The sequence below is a fragment of the Drosophila yakuba genome, chromosome 2R (genome assembly GCF_016746365.2).
Source record: "Drosophila yakuba strain Tai18E2 chromosome 2R, Prin_Dyak_Tai18E2_2.1, whole genome shotgun sequence".
In the NCBI taxonomy this organism is placed as follows: domain Eukaryota; kingdom Metazoa; phylum Arthropoda; class Insecta; order Diptera; family Drosophilidae; genus Drosophila; species Drosophila yakuba.
Window position 1 is genome coordinate 23,190,787 of NC_052528.2, and position 18,634 is coordinate 23,209,420.

The window sequence follows — 18,634 nt, forward strand, 5'->3', positions numbered from 1 at the left end:
GGATGCTGCTGGCTCCGCGTTGGACTCGGATTCGGATTCGGATTTGGATTCGGAATCGAACTCGGTTCGGACTCGCCTTCGGAGTGGCATGCAACTCGTGGCACTGGGCCACTGGCACAAGGACGCAGGACGCAGGCGCCTGGAGAGACCGCATCCTTTGGCATTGGATTTGGATTTGGCGTTGGCTTTCGCTTTGGCCCACAGACGGCGTGAAAATGGCCCACAATTAATATGCACAGGCGTCGCCGACGACGAGCTAGTCATTGATAGATTGTCGCAGTGAAATGCAAATTACTCCTCAATAATTGCCCACAACTGGCTGTAGAAATGCGAACTATTAGACTTGAAGGTGGGATTTACTCAATGGTATATGGCATTTTCTTATGTTTGAGCTCTGAATATAACTTAAATTGGCTCCACAATGTTTATTCTTTAATCATGAGCCACTTGCCGTGGTCCGGATCCCCTGCTCACTAATTCATGAGCGGAAAAGGACGAACGGCCATGCCCAAAGTACCATAATTGGCAGTCAGATATCGAAATTAATAATTCGCGCCATACTGGAGGGTGGTGTCCAGACTGGAAAAGGAGAGGCGATACAAAAAATATTTATTTATGCGAATTCCTTTCGCGAGGCTCGTAAATCTCTCGCCACCTTCGCAAGTGAAGCCGTTGGTCCGAGTATTTATGACGCGACTATTACATACTGTATTATTATTATTAATGCCGCGCACAATGGAGTGCAGCCAGCTGGTCGGGGATATAAATTCTGGTCTCCCCCAAGCGAAGCACTCGGCACTCGGCAAGTGGCATATTGACAGGTTTAATTCAATGGCGCTTAAATAGGAGGGCAAATTAATTAATTTTTTAAGGCCTACTTAAAAACCATTTACAATTGCGAGGATGAGCGGTTTATTGCTTTAACCAGCCATATATCATCTATACAGAGTCATATGAATTCCAGATTTGTTTTCGCATTTTTTGAGGCATTAAGCCGTGGAAATTGTAATTTTCTTGCCTCGTACTGATTGACTTTTGAGTGCATAATAGAACATTACAGTCAACAATGTTCCCGAATACAGTGTGGTTCACCTGCGTGATGATTCTCTTCCTTAACCCTTTTCCCGCCCACTCCTGGGACTATTGCCAGGAGCACTGGTGTCCCCGCTCCACCTACCACGTGGCCTGCAACAACAACGGGGTAAGTGGCACCTCCTATGCCTCTCCAGATATAATATCCACTGCCTTTTACGATCCAGAGCTTCGGCCCTCAATGCGGAAAGGAAGCCAGACTAATGCCGCTTAGCAATCAGCAGCGGGCGTTCATTGTGCACCAGGTGAACTTCTATCGCAACCAGGTGGCCTCGGGCGGACTCCCCGCCTTCGGGCCCGCCCACCGAATGGCCAGTGTGCGCTGGGATCCCGAGCTGGCGCAGCTGGCAGAGCTGGCGGCCAGGAGGTGCAGTGCGTCCGGCGATGGATGCCGCAACACCAGGCGATTCAAGCACGTGGGCCAGCTGACCGGCCACGTAATCTTCAGTGCGGGCAAGCACGGCGACTTGGAGCTGCTGCGCCACAAAATCTCCAACTGGTTCGGCCAGTACAAGCGAGCCCAGAAGGATCTGCAAGCCGTTGATCCGGCTAGTGACATCACCAGTTTCCGGCAGTTGCTACAGGAAAGTTCCACCCACATGGGATGCGGCGTGCTCCGCCAGAGAAACCATATGCGGTGGCACCAGCAGTTCATCGTCTGCAACTTTGCCCGCAGCAACATGCCTCGCGAGCAGGTCTACCAGGTGGGCGTAGCTGCCACGGGTTGCAGGTCGGGCAGGAATCCTCGCTACCCCAATCTCTGCGCCCTGCAGGAGCACTACGACGTGAACGCCGTGGACCGCTTTCACACCAAGCGACCACTTGCGATCAGGATCAAGTACAGCGAATCCCAACCAGCGAAGGCTTGGGCTGCTCCTCCTGGTGTAGCCTTCCATCCCAATATCCAGTTGGGACATCCTTGAATGGGTAGTTTCTTAAATATATTTCAAATGTAACTTCCATAACTTTCTGCAAGATTGACTACAAGAACTTAGGTGGTAGTGGGCTGCTGGGCGCCTAATAGTGGGGATTCTCCTGGCGATTGGGCTCGATGGTGACGCGGGCGTAGGGGCTGCCGGCGCCCACCTTGCGGCGCATGGTGACTCCGCGGTGGGGCCTAAGTCCCATGACGATCAGGTAGATGCCCGCAGCGCTGAGGGCGATCAGTGAGAGCACCACCAGGCCGTAGGCCCATCTCGGCCAGGTGTCGCAGCTGAAGGCGTCACCTCGAGCGGAGGTGACCAGCATGCCGCGGATGCGGTTCGGCTTGTAGCAGCGTCCGTTGGTTTCGACCGGGAGCTGCTTCAGCCAGACCAGCTCGCAGTCGCACTGCAGCGGGAGACCGTTGAGATCCAGCTCGGCAAGTTGCGTAAAAAGCGGCGCCAGCGTGGAATTAAAGGTGCGCAGCATAGTGCCACGAAAGCTCAGCGAACGCAGAGCTGTTTTCTTGGTGGAGGTGGAGGTGGTCATGGTGGGTCCAAAGGCCTCCGCGTCCAGGTGGCTAAGCTGACGGCTGTTCTGGAAGCTCAATGTCTCGAGGACATCCACATGGGCCAGGGCATTGGCCATCACCCTCTGGAGCAGCGGCATGTCCTCGATGAACAGCTGGCGCACCTGGGTGAGATTGAACGTGTCCTCCGGCAGCAGCTCCTCCAGCAGATTGTCGCTGATGTCCAGGCGGAGAAGGGTCTCCGGCAGCTGTGCGGGAATCCGCTTAAGCTGGTTGCGACGCAGGGAGAGCTCCTTCAGAGGCGCATTTACGGGCAGGTGAAGATCACCTAGGCTGCAGGCGTCCAGCCTCAAGGTGGAGAGCTTCCAGTTCACCCCGAGTCCGGTGTACAGATCCTCGCCAGACTCGTTGAAGCGCCGATTCCAGGAGATGTCCAAGGTGCCCAGCACCAGAAGCGGGGCAAACAGTTTACCGGGGAGCAGGTGGAGATTGTTGTGGGCTAGGTCAAGGACCTGCAGATGGGGTAATCCGTCAAAGGATCCAGCCTCCAGTCTGCCAATACTGTTCCAGCCCAGGTACAACTCCCGCAAACTGGTCAGCAGCTTGAAGTTGCCGGCCACCAACTGCGAGACGTTGTTGTGCCGCAGGTTCAGCTGGTGCAGGCTGTCGCTGGAGAGGATCGGGACCGAGTCCAGGGCGTTCCAGGAGAGATCCAGCGAGTCGATGTACAGGGGCAGGACCAGCGAGAGATCCGCCGCCCTGTAGTCCTTGTAGCTGCAGTCGATGCGCAGGGCACGGTTGCCCCACGGCGAAGCACTCACGTTGCTGCACTCGCAGGAGCGGCGTGTGTTCTTCGAGGACTCCGGATAGCAGAAGCGGTCCGTGTCCGCCGCGTCGATGTTCTCCGCCTGGACGACGTGGGCGTGGGCCAGCAGCTGCGTCAGCAGCAGGACAAAGGTCAGCAGCCCGCTCACAATCTGCAAACTTTTCAAACTCGCCATCGTAAAGGTTCTCGGTGCACTGAATGAATGGGTGAGTGGCTCGCAACCAGTGCTGTCAGTGCTCCTATCTTATCGAGTGGCGGAAAAGCTCCCACACATTCTGAGTCGATTTTTCCAATAAATTTATCAGCAAAACGATTGGGTCTTGCACTGACTGGGTTTGGTTAGTCATTGAAATACTTTTGGGCAGCGGGCGGTGAGTTTGGGTGCAGAGTTGAAAGCCCCGGGCATTTGAATCGTTGATAAGATAGCACGGAAGAGCTTTACCTCTTTATCTCTTCCTCTCTCATCAAATAGAGCAAATAGCTTCCCACCCACGCTTATCGCCTTATCGCAGCTTTTCTTATCGCCCGATATCTTTCATTAATCATTTCCCACTACGAGTTAAGTCGCATTTGCCATATTGATGGATCTGCGAAGGCGCAATTTCACACTTCAAGAAGTCGTGACTTGGTCCCGATTCGAAAGTCATGTCTAATCCCAGCTGGATGGGGACTTACTCGTATCTAGTTCATTGCATCCAGAAGTCGCGACTTGAGCCCAATTCGTAATTACGCCAAATGCTTTTCGCTGGGGCTTTATGCTGATTGCTGGATATGTCGAGAGAATGTCCTCCAACTCCGGGGATTAAGTGTGCGGTTCCCTTGCCGCTTAATTGCTGAGGTCGCAAAGGGAACTGCCGAGGGTAAGGAGTATGCCTTTTAAAGTCTACCAACTCAAAGGTATTTTATACTTGACAAAAAAGAGAAGGGCTTAGAAAGGCAGCAAATAAGTTGAAGGCTGCTGTTAGCATCCTTTAAAGATGGTGTACTTAAAAATTGGGCAACTGAAGTTAATCATTTTGGAAAAGTATCTGCTCGTCGCACTTCACTCTTAAAGGGAGCTACCCCAACGAACTTGCTGGTGCCCTATTTACATTTGCAATTGCTGTGGAACTCTTCTTTGTGTCAATGGAAAATTGATGAGGCTTACATAAGTGCACAGCCCACAGCCCACAGTCGCCCACTGTGGCATAGGCATTTGCATAAATTAGGCACTTTCCCTCCCAGTGACTTTCCATCTTGACTTTTCTACAGTTCGAGCTTGGAGCTTGGAGCTCGGAGCTTGGGGGTTGGGGGGAAGCCAACACATGTAAAGCATTTAATGAGCTGTGTGTGCTTAAATTTATTGAAAATGCCACGCACATGCTGCTGCTGCTATACATACGAATTCGTATTCGTATTTGCCTCCCTCTCGTTATTACAAGCAAAAATGTATTTTTAACTAAAATCCCATTAATTACGGCGAATGTGGGCTCAGTGTGTACTTGCGTGTGTGTGAAATAATTACGGCATTACGAGCAATTTAATTAAGGCCCAATTTTCACACATCTGCAATAATGGAATTGTTAATTAATAGCCCGAATCAAAAACGTCCATCAATTGAGGCAGCTGTCGAGCTTAGAAAAGCACTGGACATGCGTTCTGTGCAAATCGGGAAATCGTGAAATAAAATCCCATCTAAACGTGCCAAACATAGGCAAACATGGCCAAACATGGGCAAACATGGCAGCGAGGTCCTGCCGCCTCGCTGGCTGAATATTTATGAAAATTTTAATATTAAATTGCTTTCTGATGGCCAGCGAGCGAGTGGAATTGCGAGCGTGGAAACTAGAGCTGCCCATCGATGGCAGAAATGCAATTTCCCGTCGGACAGCATGCGAAATCATTAAGAGCGCTTGATTATCCGCAGGCGAGCGCATTGTCCTGCGTCATCCTGCAATCGACTATAATGAGGCGTTGCCAGCCGACAGTCACAGCACAGCACAGCACATATATAGTAGATAGGAGTTTGTGGGCCTTGCCGGCGACAGTTTATGGCGCCCTAATTGAATCGCTTGTCATGCATTTGTCTAATAATGGCGCATTAATTCGCCATAATGCGGACCGGCCAGCTACAGCTTCCGCTGCCCGGAAGTCGTCAGTGGCGCCACGTCCAGGTCACGTGGCATGGGGCAAGGACTCTCGCCAGGATTCCCGCCCAGATGTATGCTAAACATTTCTGTCATGGCCTGTTAACTCGGAATCCAGTGTGCAGCAAAAAGCCTGCACACTCGCTCGCTTTCTAATTGCCTTTGAAAGCGCTTCTGTCACGCAATTTAAAACTCGTAATTCCGGCGGACTGGGCTAAATTCATTAGTCTGGCTTTAAGAGCACCCATTAACCCGCATACCCGAGCACACGCACACACGCACCCACACACACCCACACACACCCACACACACCCACACACACCCACACACACCCACACACGCACACACACAACTGCGCACTTGCGGTTGGCATTGGGAATGGGATATCACTCGAATTCGCTGCGCTCAATTTAATCGGCAAATTTAAAGAAAATTATTGTCTCTAATGGGCAGACGTGCCCACAGAATGCGACCTTAGACCGCAGAGAAGAGAAGCCCGAGGCGGCAGGATATTGGATCTGGTGCTGGCTCAGATCCAGCTGATAACAACTGAGTAATGAACAAATAATGGCCGGCAACCTTCTGCCTGCTCAAATATTAAGTATACGCCGGGGAGGCTCCCCAGCAATGTACGAGCATTTCCCTGGAATAATGGATGAAGAATGGATGTAATGCTCCAACTTACAAGCCCAATAATCCGGCACATAACTCAGGCGCAGAGAGCAGCTACGATTTTAATTGTAATTAGATGTAGTTGTAGATGTTGATGTACGACGTGTTCGAAATTTTCTCTTAGCATATGTCTGAAAATGGTTGAATAGTGATTTGCTGCATTATGCTATTAATTAATTTGGACTTAAAACATTTCTTGTTAGCACACGAAATGTAAATGAAGGCCTTTCCCTCTGAATGATTGATTGCCCACACATGGCTTTGAGATATCCCACGTCGAAGGACTCATGAGGAAGGAATGCAAGTTTCTGTTTTGAGTAATTTCCCAATTGTTATCCTTTGGCATATCCTTGCCCCTCTTCATTTTTATGGCCAGCTCCACGAAAAAGGCAATTTGCGGTCATAGGCCTGCTCCTTTTGTTGCTCCACTGCCAACATGCAGCAGCTGGCTGGCACGGACTTCCACTTCCACTCCGAAAGTGTTGCTCCTGATTCGTTGGTCCTTGGTCCATTGGAAAGGAGCCTCGGATGCTTGGTCAACACTGGCTGGCTGCTCCTTGATTTGATTTGCTCTGGCCGATTGCTGCTGCGGCTACATTGTTTCTCTGTCGGATACCCGACTGCACTAATTAATTTTGACCCGCAAACAAAGAAGCCAATGTCCTGGGAGATAGGGCTGCATTGTGTTCGCCTTTCGGGGCCCATAAATGTCAGTCGAGGCTGCATTTCCCAATTCAATCCAGCTGTCAATGCGATTTGGCCATCCAGTGATATAGATAGCCGCTTAGTTCGCAAGGAAAGCCGAAGATTTATGGCCAGTTGCCAAAAGCCCACAAAATTAATGTACTTCACAGTTGAGTTTAGCAGCTGTGTGTTGTTGTGTGCGCGTGTGTGCTTGCCCAGTCAGCCTGTCCTGTCTGTGGTGTGTGTGTGTTCGTGTGTGTTTGGGCCCTAATGAAGTTGTTAATGCGAGTGCCGTCCTGCCAATTCTGCGTCGCCGTGGTTGTCCTGGCACTTGCCCTGCACTCGAGTCCTTTCCCCGGCGCAAAGTACACACGAAAATCTAATAAGACGCTTACGTCTGTTGCTGTTTGGGTTTGTTTGGGCTTGGGTTTGTGTGTTGGGTTTGGGTTTGTGTTTGGGAAGGCTTCCCACCCTTTCGAGGTCCTGCGGAGGTCCTGCCCCAAAGGCTCCGGGCTCTTACATAAGCCATTAGCCAGAGGAGAACGGCAGACCGTGACACGCGTCTTCCCTCGGCTTGTTTCTTTCAAATTTTATTGCTCATCTTTTTACGGTCAGTGTCTCCAATACATTACCACATACATATATACTCGATATGTTCGAGTTCATATCGTACGACTTGCTAGTTCTTCATCTTTCGCTTGGCCAGCATTTATTTTATGTCCTGCTCCTGATTGGATCGTAAACTTAAGTTTCAGCGCGCGAACTGCTCGCAGTGGGAAAGAGTTGCTCAGCAAGGACTCCACTTATTGTCCTGCTCAGGCAAATGAAATTACTGTCAGCGAGATAAAGTGTCTTTTACTTTCTCCCCTGGCATCCGCGCAAAACGGTGTAACTATTTTAATTATTTAAGCACTGATGAACGCGCGGTGTTACACTCTTACCTCTTTCCCAGATGAAATATTATTTGCAAAGGAGAAAATATAAATGGAAGTGGCACTCTTAGATTATTCATACATATAATTTATTTATATCCACTAAGGCAGTGTTTTTTCTTAATTAATAAACATTAGCATGGAATATCCACCATCCACTTTGTTCCAGTGTGGCAACTGCAGTTGAACCTCTCAGCTCTCGGATTTCTTTGTTGGCCAAGAAAGTCGCGCAATGAATGCCAGACTGAATGCCAAACTGCTGCAGTTCGGGCAAATAAATTAATTTTTCATTTATGGGCCAGGGGATTGTGTCACGCATTGAGAGGTTGCTTAATTAGATGAAGTGAAAGTGGGCGAGATCCGAGATGCGAGTTCCGAGACCCGAGACAATTGCCACTGACATCCCGGGCTAGTTAACTGGGTCAATTGCCGGCGGCGCTAGTGGTGCCACTAGAGTCTGGCCGTGACGGGGCATATTTTAAGAGGGGAAAAGGAATACTGGATTGCACCCTCAACCCCTTCAAGGAGGAGAATGAAATCTGGCAGCTGGCAATAAGTGCAGTATAATTTAATTACGAGCCTGAATTACGGTCTGAAGTCCTCGAGATAACAAAAGATGCAGCCCGTAAGCCGGCAATCAGAGTTTCCCCTCCCACGTGTCCCAGGTGTCCCGGAACACCTAACCCGCTGCTCGGTGTCCTTCCTCCTCTGCACACACACACTCATAAGCCGAAGGATGTGTGTAATTGACAGCGCCAAAGCACACTTGACAGGCCCACACAAACACACACGCAGAGTGAAGTCCCTGGGATCGCAGACACCAATACCTCCATACCCACACACTTTCATACCCACACACATGCACTGCAGTGTACACGGACACGGCGCTGGGAAGTAGGCAACAGTCTTGTTCGCCGGCTCGTGGGCGAAATGAATATTAAGCGCGGCTCGTATGAAATGATTTCCATTTTCGTAATTTAATTGAAACGTCAGCATTCAGTGCACTCCGCCCTTAATTATATTGTGAATGGGCCGGAGTCGAAGCCGGAGCCCAGGGCAATTTTCGATAATTGAAATTTTATGGCCCCTTTTGCCCCGTCATGGCAGGCATGGCATGTACGCCGAGCATCGACGCATGAGTTGGCCCTAAAACAGCGCCAAAAACTGTCAATAAAAGTGACATCGAGTCGGGCCGGGCTAAGAGCATTTGTCTCATAATTTATGTGGCACAGATTTCGCTTGTCTCCCCAAGCAATGTTTAATGCACCAGCCAGCTAGGCAGCCACTTAAGATACGAGCTTGTGCTGTATCCTGTAGCATGTACGAGTATCCTGTATTCTGTATTCTGTATTCTGCACTCACACATCAAGTTCAAGAGCCAAGGACACGCCCGATTTGTGGCAGGTAAATTTATGCGCACTTGTTATTGCCTTTGTTGCTGCGCCGATATTGAAACGCCGGCCTCATAAATATTTTTATGTTCACAGTGGCACTTTTACTGCATTTGACAGATCTCCTCCACCTGTCGCCTCTAGATCTGTCATAAACAGAAGTCCGCTGGTTCTGGATCGCTGCAAAAGTAAATAAAACACATAAATCCGCACATACGTCACCGGCAAGTTTTCAAATTGACCGAAAGCGAAAAGTTCCTCTTCTTTTTTATGATGCATTTAAAACTTTTGATTATGCCGAGAGCAGGAACGCAGAGCGGCACATGCTGGAACATGTAACTTATTTAATTTCCTTCCCTGCCCCGAAATGTTCATTTAAAGTTTGCTTGCAACCATAAATTCCTAGGCCCAAACCTAAAATATAAACACGCAGGACGAGTGTATATGTATGTAGCCGGGCAAAGTTAGATTCGCTCGTAAATCTGGCGTTTGTCAGTCGCCAAGTGTGCGCTGCTCCGCCTACAAAGGCACTGGAAAAAATCCGATGAGGAGGTGGTCTCAGATGCACGGACAGAAATCGGGGTGCTTTTAGGAATGTTTTGTTTTAAAGCCAAATAGAATACTTAGTTTATTAACAAGTATGTAATATTTGGTTATATTTACTGGAGGATACGAGGATTGGCTCTAATCCAAGCTGATAAGTGAACCTGGGAATTTGGTTCAGTGCCTGGCGGAAAACGTGCAACTCGGTCGTCCTCTAATTGGCCTTTTTATGCACAGAGGCACACTCGACATCATTTCCATTTCCAGGGCCATTTCCGTGCCAAGCAGTTTATCACTCTAACTATGCACATTCAGTGGATCCGCTCTGCAATCCGTTCCCCTCGTTCCCCTTTCCCTGCAGCTCACTGCAGCTGCATTGCGATTCAATATTGCTCATACGTACTGTAGGCCGCAGCCTGGAGGGCACAGCAACTGCCGGCGGGCTAACGAAGCCCTTGAAAGCCCGAAAGAGGAGGACGCGACTTTCGGGGGCACTGTTTGGGGCGTCCAGGGTTCCAGCCTTCCAACTGCAACAAAGTGCTAATCTAGAGGGGCTGGAAGGGGGGCAGGAGCAGGAGCCTTCTTCTTCGCCGCTTAATCGCCATGTGCGACAGGCTTAACTTGTCGGCTTTGAGTGTCAGCGCTGAGCCTCGTTTAGCCTTTGAGTGCTGCGCCAGGGGGTAGGGGTGAAGGGGTAGGGGGGTTCTGGGAGGTCCTGACAGGTCCTGGGATGAGGTGGTGCCTCTGTGTGCCCTGGTGCGTAACTCGGATGACATGTTATTAGTTTCATCAGCGGAAGAGTGGCAACGCGGGGCATGGGGAGCGATGTTTCTCGTTTCTCGTTTCCATTCCATTAATTGAGTCCTCCGGCAGTTGGGCCAGTAGCCTCCGTAGGCCCGACTTTTCGGTGCCCAAATCCAACCTCGTTCCGCCAGTCTATTTCCGATGCCAATTTGGGATTTGAACTAACTTATTTCGATTTAAACGTGTGATGTATTCTGCGTTTTTATTGCATGGGGTGAGAAGACAATTCAACTTATATTTTGCCAAAGTTTTGACTCAATTTAAGCGTTAAGTCAAACACTCAAGCTCAGTTATTGAGCCAGAGTCCTTTGTACTTAACTATCAACAAGAGAGAACGCTATAGTCGAGTTCCCCGACTATCTGATACCCGTTACTCAGCTGGTGGAAGTGCGAAGGAGAGTCTTAAACACTGACAGTTTTTGGCAATTTGTGGGCGTTAATGGTGGGCGTGGCAAAAAGTTTTTTTGCAAATCGATAGAAATTTACAAGACTAATACAAAAATGAAAAAATATCAAAACATTTTTTAAAAGTGTGGGCGTGGCAGCTTTGGGCGGTTTGTGGGCGTTAGAGTGGGCGTGGCAAAAAGTTTTTTGGCAAATCGATAGAAATTTAAAAGACCAATATAAAAATGAAAATATATCAAAACATTTTTCAAAAGTGTGGGCGTGGCAGCTTTGGGCGGTTTGTGGGCGTTAGAGTGGGCGTGGCAAAAAGTTTTTTTGCAAATCGATAGAAATTGAGAAGACCAATACAAAAATTAAAAAATATTAAAACATTTTTCAAAAGTGTGGGCGTTGCAGTTTTGGGCGGTTTGTGGGCGTTAGAGTGGGCGTGGCAGCATGAATCGACAAACTTGCGCTGCTTCTATGTCTTGGGAGTCTGTATGCTTAATCTCAACTTTCTAGCTTTTGTAGTTTCTGAGATCTCGACGTTCATACGGACAGACAGACGGACAGACGGACAGACGGACGGACGGACAGACGGACAGACGGACGGACAGACGGACATGGCCAGATCGACTTGGCTATAGATCCTGATCAAGAATATATATACTTTATATGGTCGGAAACGCTTCCTTCTGCCTGTTACATACTTTTCAACGAATCTAGTATACCCTTTTACTCTACGAGTAACGGGTATAATAAAAGGGTCCATAAGCTTCTATTGACTTAAGCAAATGCTTGATTTAATTCGCTCCTTCGACTGGCCCATAAACATTTTATAGAGCAACTCTCTCAATTTCACCGTCGTATTTATTGGAAATTCCTTGGCCAGCTCAGCCGTTCCAAGCACAATTGAACAATAATGCGACAGCCTCATTAAATGCTCCTTCCAATGGCGAACAGCACCGAACAAAGACAAGGACTCCGGCTCCAGCTCCAGCTCCGGCAAACTGGATCTGGAGTCGGGCGGACGGGGAAAGGTCGAACTTTGCTCTGCTCTGGTTGTTTAGAGCTGCTTTGCCTCCATTGTTTGGCAATAAAAAGCTGTTGTTCATTTTTATGGAGTAACGCCTCGCGTCGCCGCCCTATCCTTGCTCCTCCTTCTGCTCCTTCTCCTGGCACCCTACTCCTTTCTGGTGCGAAGGATGCCAGGACGGAGCAGCCGTCGTCATTGTCCTGCCGTTGTCGCCCTGCCATTATTGTGATACGACACAAAAACAAGTGGGAAACAGCGGCAACAACAAGGCACTTTCCCGTGCACTGAAAGAAAAACAGTACCAAGTCATCTAAAGTCATTTTATATAAACTAAGATTCAAGGTAGTAATGCTGAGTCCTAACACCATAGCGTAAGCCGTTGACTTTTTCTCTCAGTGCAGCTCCAGCTGAACTGCCAGTATATGTGGGTGCTTTGTGCTATGTTGCGTCGTCTTAGTGTGTGTGTGTTGTGTGTATGAGTGAGTGAGTGTGTGAGTGTGGCTGGATGACGCACATAATGAGTCTGCGTGGCAAGTACAAAAGTTTATAAATATGATGGAATAATTAAAACTTGGCGCCAATTTGAAGGCGCTCCCCCAAGTCGACGAAGGTGGCCAAAAGGCTGTCGTCGGCGACAAAGAGCCGAAAGTGGGAATTCCCGCCCGGCCACGCCCCTTTCGGGCATTGTTTTTGCCTTTTGCCTTTAGCACCACTTGCCCTTTGGGTCCTCCTGCTCCTTGCTCCCTGCTCCTGCTCCTTTGAGCTCGGCCGCAATTTTTTTCGTGTTCTTCGGCAAGGATGTGAGAATTTGTATGCTTTATGTTCGGCAGAGGCTTAGAAAAGTTTTTGTTTTCGGTTTGTTTTTCTCTGCCGCGCTTTAACTTTGTTCCACAAAGCTACCTTGCTCCTCCCCCCCTCTCCACCCCGCGCTAACGTTAATTATGCAACATTAATTAAGGCCCAATGTGGATATGGCCTTAAAGCGGGCCAACTGCTTGGCTTTAAAGAAGGGACGCCATTCAGGGCAGCAGCCATAATTATGTGCACATCTATCAAAGCCAGGTTGAGTCTCCGAGCAGGCCACTTAGCCGGGATTATTTGCAGACTCCGGCGGAGTTGCAAGACACAGACCCGGAATCCGGCAATGCGGAAATGCGGCCCGCTTGACATGCGGTTCAATGAACTCCAATGACAGCAGCTCAGCAGCTCAGATGCTCAGTAGTTCAGCAGAAGCAGGTGGAGATGTACAAGTAGAAGTAGATGTAGAAGTAGCAGCAAGTGCGAGAGAATTCCGGCAATCTCCTTAAAGTTCCGGGGGCAATAAAAACGTGGGCCAAAAGAGTTACGGCCACATTTCGCACTCGACGGACGCCGCAACACATGGCCAGCTCAGCTCAGCTCCTTTAATGGGCAACAAGGTGAGCCGAGCTCTCCAATTTGTTTGAATTTGTTTTCCGGAATGAAAGTAGGAGTGGCAGGGGGCGAAAGTTTACAGAAATAATCCGGGCAAAATAGAAAACACGAGCAAGCTGCCAAGAACTTGTCCTGTCTTGTGTGTAGGTGTTGGATCTGCGCTGTAAATCCTTTTTCTTCGAAATTGTTGCTGCTGCTTGCCGTTGCCCGAATATCCTTTCACAACACACACCATACAACCTGTATGTTGTGTGACATGGCCAGGCGTGCCAGGATGCCGTGCTGCCAGGATGCCATGGTGCCATGGTGCCATGATGAATGAGGAAGGCCCGCCTTGCCTTTGGATTCCCCCATTCGGCCCTTTTGAGAAATGCAACCCTCTGTTAGACATGTCAATTTCCAGCCTGATGCATCGCACATGGCCACGGAATGGGGCAAAAGGATTGCGTTGCTGAAAAGCCAAAGATTTTCATCCAATTTGCAAAAGTGGAATACGCATACGCCCTATCGTCCACCGAATTCGATGCGACACGTGAGCGTACACTTAAAATATCTCCTGTCTAAAGTCTGTTAATCATAAGGTTGATTTTCATTGATTTTTTAAAGAAATATATTTCAGCATGGAGAGATAAATTAATAGCCCAATTACTTGATCATATGTCCTCCTGTCTATTGATATGGAGGCAATCCATAATCTGAAACCTCCTCTTTCTCTCAGTGCTGAGTTTGTGAGGACCTGAGGACATGTGCTGGCAACGTGCCTGCCGGCAAGTCAAACATTACGACATTACGCGCTTTCCAATTCACCTGTGAAAATCATTTTCTTCGTTTCGGCGAAAAAAACAAAGGTGCGCCCCGAAGTCAGGGCGGAATATTCGGCGAATTTGCCTTGTCAAATGTTGAAGGCGACGTGACAAGCATTAGCTACAGGACAACCCCCATCTCCAGCTCCATCGCCACCTCCAGCTTCAGCTCCAGCTCCAGCCTGTGCCCCCCTCATGTCGATGTCGCTGCATGTCGTCACACGTGGTCCTCAGTCCTGGGTCCTCCGTCCTGGGTGCTCCCACTGGATGCCTGAGTTTTGCGGGAGAAGAAAATATTTTCCTCCTGCGCCGTGTAGTTTGGCATATCATTTCGGCGCCAATTTGAAAATCGTTGATATGCAAGCGAGGCAGGCGACCCCAAGAGGTGTAAACAGAGGGCGAACGCGGGTGGGAAAATCAAATTGGATCGGCGAAAGCTACAGCTCCAGTCTCACGTACCTGCCATGTATGTATGTATATGCTGCCACATACTGTATGCCACATATATGTTTGGGCCAGGGGCAAAGTGCTTTCCAATGTTTTGCGCCGCCACGAGACCTCAGCTCTTTTAGTTGCTCCACCTACATAAGTGACTAACTAGGAGCTTTAGATTCATATTGTGGAGCCAGCAGCAATATGCAAATGGCATCGAGTGTTCGAATATTCGAAATTAAATGCGTTTACACACAAGACGTCGAACAGTTTGTCGAATCAGGAATTACGGCAAATAAAACTACAATTGATTCGCATTTACATTTCATTGGGTAAATTGCACAATTGCAAATGGCACTGCAGACGGAAAGCGGAGCTCAAAGACTTGAATACTCTAAATAAATGGCACAACGTTTTCCCCGCTCCTCTCCTATGTGATCTCGCATGAGAGCACTTTCCCACTCCCAGGACTTTCCAGGACTCCCAGATGGAGCTGGAGGATGGCCTCAGAAATCACATAAAAATACAGTCAGACAGACGCACCAGCTCCCTGGGCGCTTGTTGCTGCTCCCCGAGCATCTTGGATTTTTATTGCCATATATTCGAACTTATGGCTGCCAGTTGTGAAACAACAAATCGAACGCACTTCGCTTCGCTTCGACTTACTTGCGCTCGCAAATTGTTTCTCAAATGAACAATTTGAAATTCTCACATTCAATAAATTGCTGCTGGGATGCGGGCAAATTGCTGCTGGGCCACTTTCCTTTGTAGATGGCAAAACTTTTTGTCAATTGTGTCGACTTATTATTAGCATTAGCACTTCTCGACTCAAATCAAGCACACTCTTCAACTGGGGGAGCTCTTGGCTTGGAGCTAGCTTTGGATGCAAAAGGATAAGAGATTCCAAATATTCCATTTCCCTACAGTAAGCTTTATAGGTGCAGATACAAAATATTTAAAAATGTCTTTGGTTTTATTAAAAGCGAAAAAAGGAAGTTCCATCATCGCAACGTGGCACTATTTCCCGGGAAGTTCAGATACTTTCCAAGTGAAAGAGTAGCTGAAGAAAAATGCAAATGACTCTCGATTCCGGTGAAGCGCAAATGGCGTCGAAATTGAAAATCAAGATGACTTTTTCTCGAAGACTAGGAAAATAGAGAGTGGAGATGGAGAGATGGAGGGGCCATGAGTCCATGAATACAGAAACCCACGCAAATAGCAAATACAGGTGCCATTCAGGTGCGTACGCATGTGTTTGTCTCAGACATTTCGATTACTTTTTGAGTGGTTCCACTAAGGTTTCTCTTCCTTGGCCCCCAAATTGCAGCATCCGCAGGCTTGGGGTCTCATAAAATATGTAGACCAGTAATATCCGGGCGGGGACGGGGGCGGCGGAGGAGCAGGGCGTGGCACACAAAAGGCGGCGCAAATTACTAAAATATGCATGCGACTCGCCATGGCCATTATCGTGGGCTTCCTTTTCCCGGAGAAGTATCGGGTCCATCGAGGCTACGTGCCGGGAATGTCCAAGAGATTGCCCGCCGGACACTCATTGCGGGCATGTCAATGGCATTGGGATTGGGAATGGGATTGGGATTGCTCCACGCCTCCCCCGCTTCACATTTGTGGTTTTTGAAACTGCACGCATTTGATTGCGTTATTGAAATTGACCGGTGAATGGACTGGTAGCTTCATTACTATAATGTCGGCTTGCCGGCCAGGAATTCAATTATAAATGCCTTCAGATTCCAGGTCGCCTTGGCTTATGAATATAAATCTGCTGGCTGGGCGGCGGTGGTGTGAGGCGTTTAAGTAATTACATATTTACTTGATGATGTCGCCTGTGGCAAAGTTCAATTAAATGCGGATTTGGTTTTAATTAACTCGGTCTGCATGTGGTCTAGTCTATATACTCCAACAGTATTTTGCTTTTAGTATTCCGTAGTTTGTAGCTTCTCAAATAGTTCTGACCTTATCATAAATGTTACGAGTTTGAAAAACGGTTACAGCCATGTACTAAAACATGTACTAAAAACTACTAATTCGTTAATCGATAAGTGCTTTGCTCAAAACCGTATCGATCAAACCAACCGGTTCGCTTCTTCGTAACCCTGGCAGTAAACAGCTGTTACAATTAGCAGTTCATTTAGCAAGTGAATATTGCGTATTTTCCAAACCGAAGTTAGTTAATATCTTACAACAAAATGGCCCTGCGACGCTGTCACCTGAATCCGAGGAAAACGCTCTTTCTGTTGTGCGACATACAGGAAAAGTTCCGACCGGCTATGCCGCTGTTCGACAACATGGTCAAAAACGTCGACAAACTAGTGAGTTGAACTTTGATTTTGGTATTGATCTCTTATCTTCAACCTCCGAGATTAACTCAATTACCTTTCAGACTCGGGCGGGAAAGGCTCTAGATGTGCCGCTGATTGTAACCGAGCACTATCCGGAAAAACTGGGCAAAACAGTGGCCCAGCTGGATGTGAGCCATGCCAAGCTGGTCTCCGGAAAAACCCTGTTCAGCATGGTTACTCCCGAAGTCACGGCTGTGATCAAGGACATCTTCAGCGGCAAGCCGGAGGATGTCGTGCTGTATGGCCTCGAGGTGGGTTAAGCAGCGAAACACTCTTATTCAAAACCCATGCTAAGTAATTTCTGTTTTCAAACAGTCCCACATTTGCGTGGAGCAGACCGCCATCGATCTCCTCGAGCAGAACATCAACGTGTACATAGTGGCAGACTGCTGCTCCTCCAGGCTGAAGCAGGACCGAGATCTGGCCCTGGATCGCCTGCGCCAAGCGGGCTGCGTGATCACCACCAGTGAGAGCGTCATCTTCGACTTGGTGCGGGACAAGAACAACCCCAAGTTCGATATTGTCCGGAAAATGGTGAACCAGCCCTCAGTGGATATGGAACTCACGCGCGACGGCAGCGGAGTGCCGGCAGGCAGTGCCAAGTTGTGAGAAGAGCTCTTGTCGAAATGTCTGTGATTGTTATAAAGCCAATTGCATTTATAAAACCATCATGCAGCACAGTGTTTTTTAAGGATATGCGGATGGCGGAGTGAAGCGGGAAATGGGCCAAATGGGAGCAGCACCCATTTAAGTTGTCATTTCCGTAAGCTATTCCAATGACCCGCACAATGGGCGAGTCCATATTTGAATTTGCCGCTTAACAATAGCCCGAATGGCTTCCCTTCCGGTAAGTTACCCCACTTTGCCCCATTTCCGCCGGGTTCCCTATTATGCGAATGACAATGCGTATTTCATGCCACCTCCACCGCCATTGATTTTGAAGCTGAGTGCTGTTCGGCAACCTTTATTTGTACAGCAGGATGTAGGAGGAGGAAATCATCGCCGTGCTCGCCGCCACATGACGCATTCCATGTCTAATTGGGCATGCCTTTGTATAAAGATGCAGAGGCGCTCCATGAACTTCATCTTAGTATCCCAAGAAATGTTTTATAGGAACAACAACACTTAAACTCACAGCTCATTTTATGGAAAAAACCGGCATTATAAATTAAAAAACATCACTCCTCGACCTTCGGATGGAAGCCGGTGGCATCTGCGGTGTAAGTCACTCGAATCTGCTTGCCATCTTCGCCGGGCAGGAAGTACTCGCCCTGGATGCCGTTCACGTTGCCTTGAGCCTTCACCTGGATGCCATTGCTGACCGTGATCTCGTGCTGGAACTGCCCAGCTCCGTCCAGGTTCTGCTTGTTCTCCGACTTCAGAAGCTGCGCCTGCAGATCGTCCTCACTGCAGCTGGCCAAAGCGACGAACAGGGCAAAGATGAGGGTCTGCAGTGGAGAGGTGACTGATTAGTCAATGTCCAATATTCCGATGCAAATCCGATTGAACTTACATATTTCAGCATTTTAGAGCAGCTTCTCGAAGTGAAACAGTGGCCGTCGGCCTTTTATACTGCGCCGAAGTTGCCTAGCCCACTAAACGGGTTTCAATCGCATCTGCTAATGAAATGACTGCGATTAACCAGACAGCCATGAATATGAAATTTGCGGCTACTCAATCGAGTCTGCT

General features: G+C 48.6%; 4 protein-coding genes across 4 annotated transcripts; 2 read left to right on the forward strand and 2 right to left on the reverse strand.

Moving 5' to 3' along the window:
- The first annotated feature begins 1,040 nt into the window (after positions 1-1,040).
- LOC6532092 (antigen 5 like allergen Cul n 1) lies at positions 1,041-2,057 on the forward strand. The gene is made up of 2 exons (XM_002092832.4): positions 1,041-1,201; positions 1,260-2,057. Exons 1-2 carry the CDS (start codon positions 1,067-1,069, stop codon positions 2,013-2,015), a joined length of 891 nt encoding a protein of 296 aa, XP_002092868.1. The 5' UTR covers positions 1,041-1,066; the 3' UTR covers positions 2,016-2,057.
- On the reverse strand, positions 2,017-3,695 carry LOC6532093 (TLR4 interactor with leucine rich repeats). Its single transcript, XM_002092833.4, has one exon. It carries the CDS (start codon positions 3,541-3,543, stop codon positions 2,110-2,112), a length of 1,434 nt encoding a protein of 477 aa, XP_002092869.1. The 5' UTR covers positions 3,544-3,695; the 3' UTR covers positions 2,017-2,109.
- Positions 3,696-16,704: 13,009 nt separating this feature from the next.
- Positions 16,705-17,616, forward strand: LOC6532094 (isochorismatase domain-containing protein 1). Its single transcript, XM_002092834.4, has 3 exons — positions 16,705-16,915; positions 16,987-17,196; positions 17,261-17,616. Exons 1-3 carry the CDS (start codon positions 16,793-16,795, stop codon positions 17,552-17,554), a joined length of 627 nt encoding a protein of 208 aa, XP_002092870.1. The 5' UTR covers positions 16,705-16,792; the 3' UTR covers positions 17,555-17,616.
- Positions 17,617-18,070: 454 nt separating this feature from the next.
- LOC6532095 (pupal cuticle protein Edg-78E) lies at positions 18,071-18,594 on the reverse strand. The gene is made up of 2 exons (XM_002092835.4): positions 18,459-18,594; positions 18,071-18,393 (listed from the first exon to the last, which is right to left on the reverse strand). Exons 1-2 carry the CDS (start codon positions 18,468-18,470, stop codon positions 18,124-18,126), a joined length of 282 nt encoding a protein of 93 aa, XP_002092871.1. The 5' UTR covers positions 18,471-18,594; the 3' UTR covers positions 18,071-18,123.
- Positions 18,595-18,634: the final 40 nt, after the last annotated feature.